The following is a 920-nucleotide window of genomic DNA, read 5'->3' as shown; positions in this document are numbered from 1 at the left end:
TGCAACTCCACTTGTCCATCTTGAACCAAGTCACAAATGTAATGATGACGGATCTCTATGTGCTTCGTTCTGACATGAAACACTCGATTCTTTGTCATGGCAATAGTGCTATTGTTATCACAATAGATGGTGGTTGGATGCTCAGGAACAAAATATAGATCTGTCAATATCCTTCTTATCCATACCGCTTGAGAACTTGCCGATGAAGCTGCCATGTATTCTGCTTCTGCTAAAGAAATAGCCACTATTGTCTATTTCTTACTACTCCAGGATACAACTCCAAAGCGAAATGAAAAAACATAACCAGATGTAGATTTCCTGTCATCCACTAAACCGGCCCAAACTGAATCCGTGTAACCAACTAGTTCAAACTTGTCAGTGGGAGAATACCGAATGCCAAAATTCTGTGTACCAGTCACATACCTCAAAATTCTTTTAGCAGCCCGCCAATGTGACTTGTGTGGATCCTGCATGAACTGAGAAACGAGGCTCACATCATACATAATATCAGACCTACTGGTTGTGAGGTACATGAGGCTACCAACCAAACTCCTATACCGAGTTGCATCAACCTTGGGACTAGCATCTTCCTTGGTTAGTTTTTCACCAAAGGCTATGGGGGTTGCAAATGCTTTGCATGCCACCATGTTAAACTTCTTTAATAAATCAGCTATATACTTGGATTGAGAAATAAACATACCTTCTGATGTTTGTTGTACTTCCACACCAAGAAAATAGTGCATAAGTCCCAGATCTGACATTTCAAACTCTTGTTTCATTTCTGCTTGAAACTTCTCCATGAGAGCTTTTCTATTACCTATATAAATCAAATCATCAACATAGAGGCAAACTATGAGAATATCATTACCAATATGTTGGACATACAAGGTGGGTTCTAAGTGGCTTCTGTTGAATCCTTT

General features: G+C 39.6%; 1 protein-coding gene across 1 annotated transcript; it reads right to left on the bottom strand.

Moving 5' to 3' along the window:
• Window positions 1-251: 251 nt before the first annotated feature.
• LOC131055515 (secreted RxLR effector protein 161-like) lies at window positions 252-647 on the bottom strand. The gene has a single exon (XM_057989975.1). It carries the CDS (start codon window positions 645-647, stop codon window positions 252-254), a length of 396 nt encoding a protein of 131 aa, XP_057845958.1.
• Window positions 648-920: the final 273 nt, after the last annotated feature.

Source organism: Cryptomeria japonica, chromosome 9 (genome assembly GCF_030272615.1).
Source record: "Cryptomeria japonica chromosome 9, Sugi_1.0, whole genome shotgun sequence".
NCBI classification, from domain to species: domain Eukaryota; kingdom Viridiplantae; phylum Streptophyta; class Pinopsida; order Cupressales; family Cupressaceae; genus Cryptomeria; species Cryptomeria japonica.
This window is presented reverse-complemented; position numbering and strand designations above follow the sequence as displayed.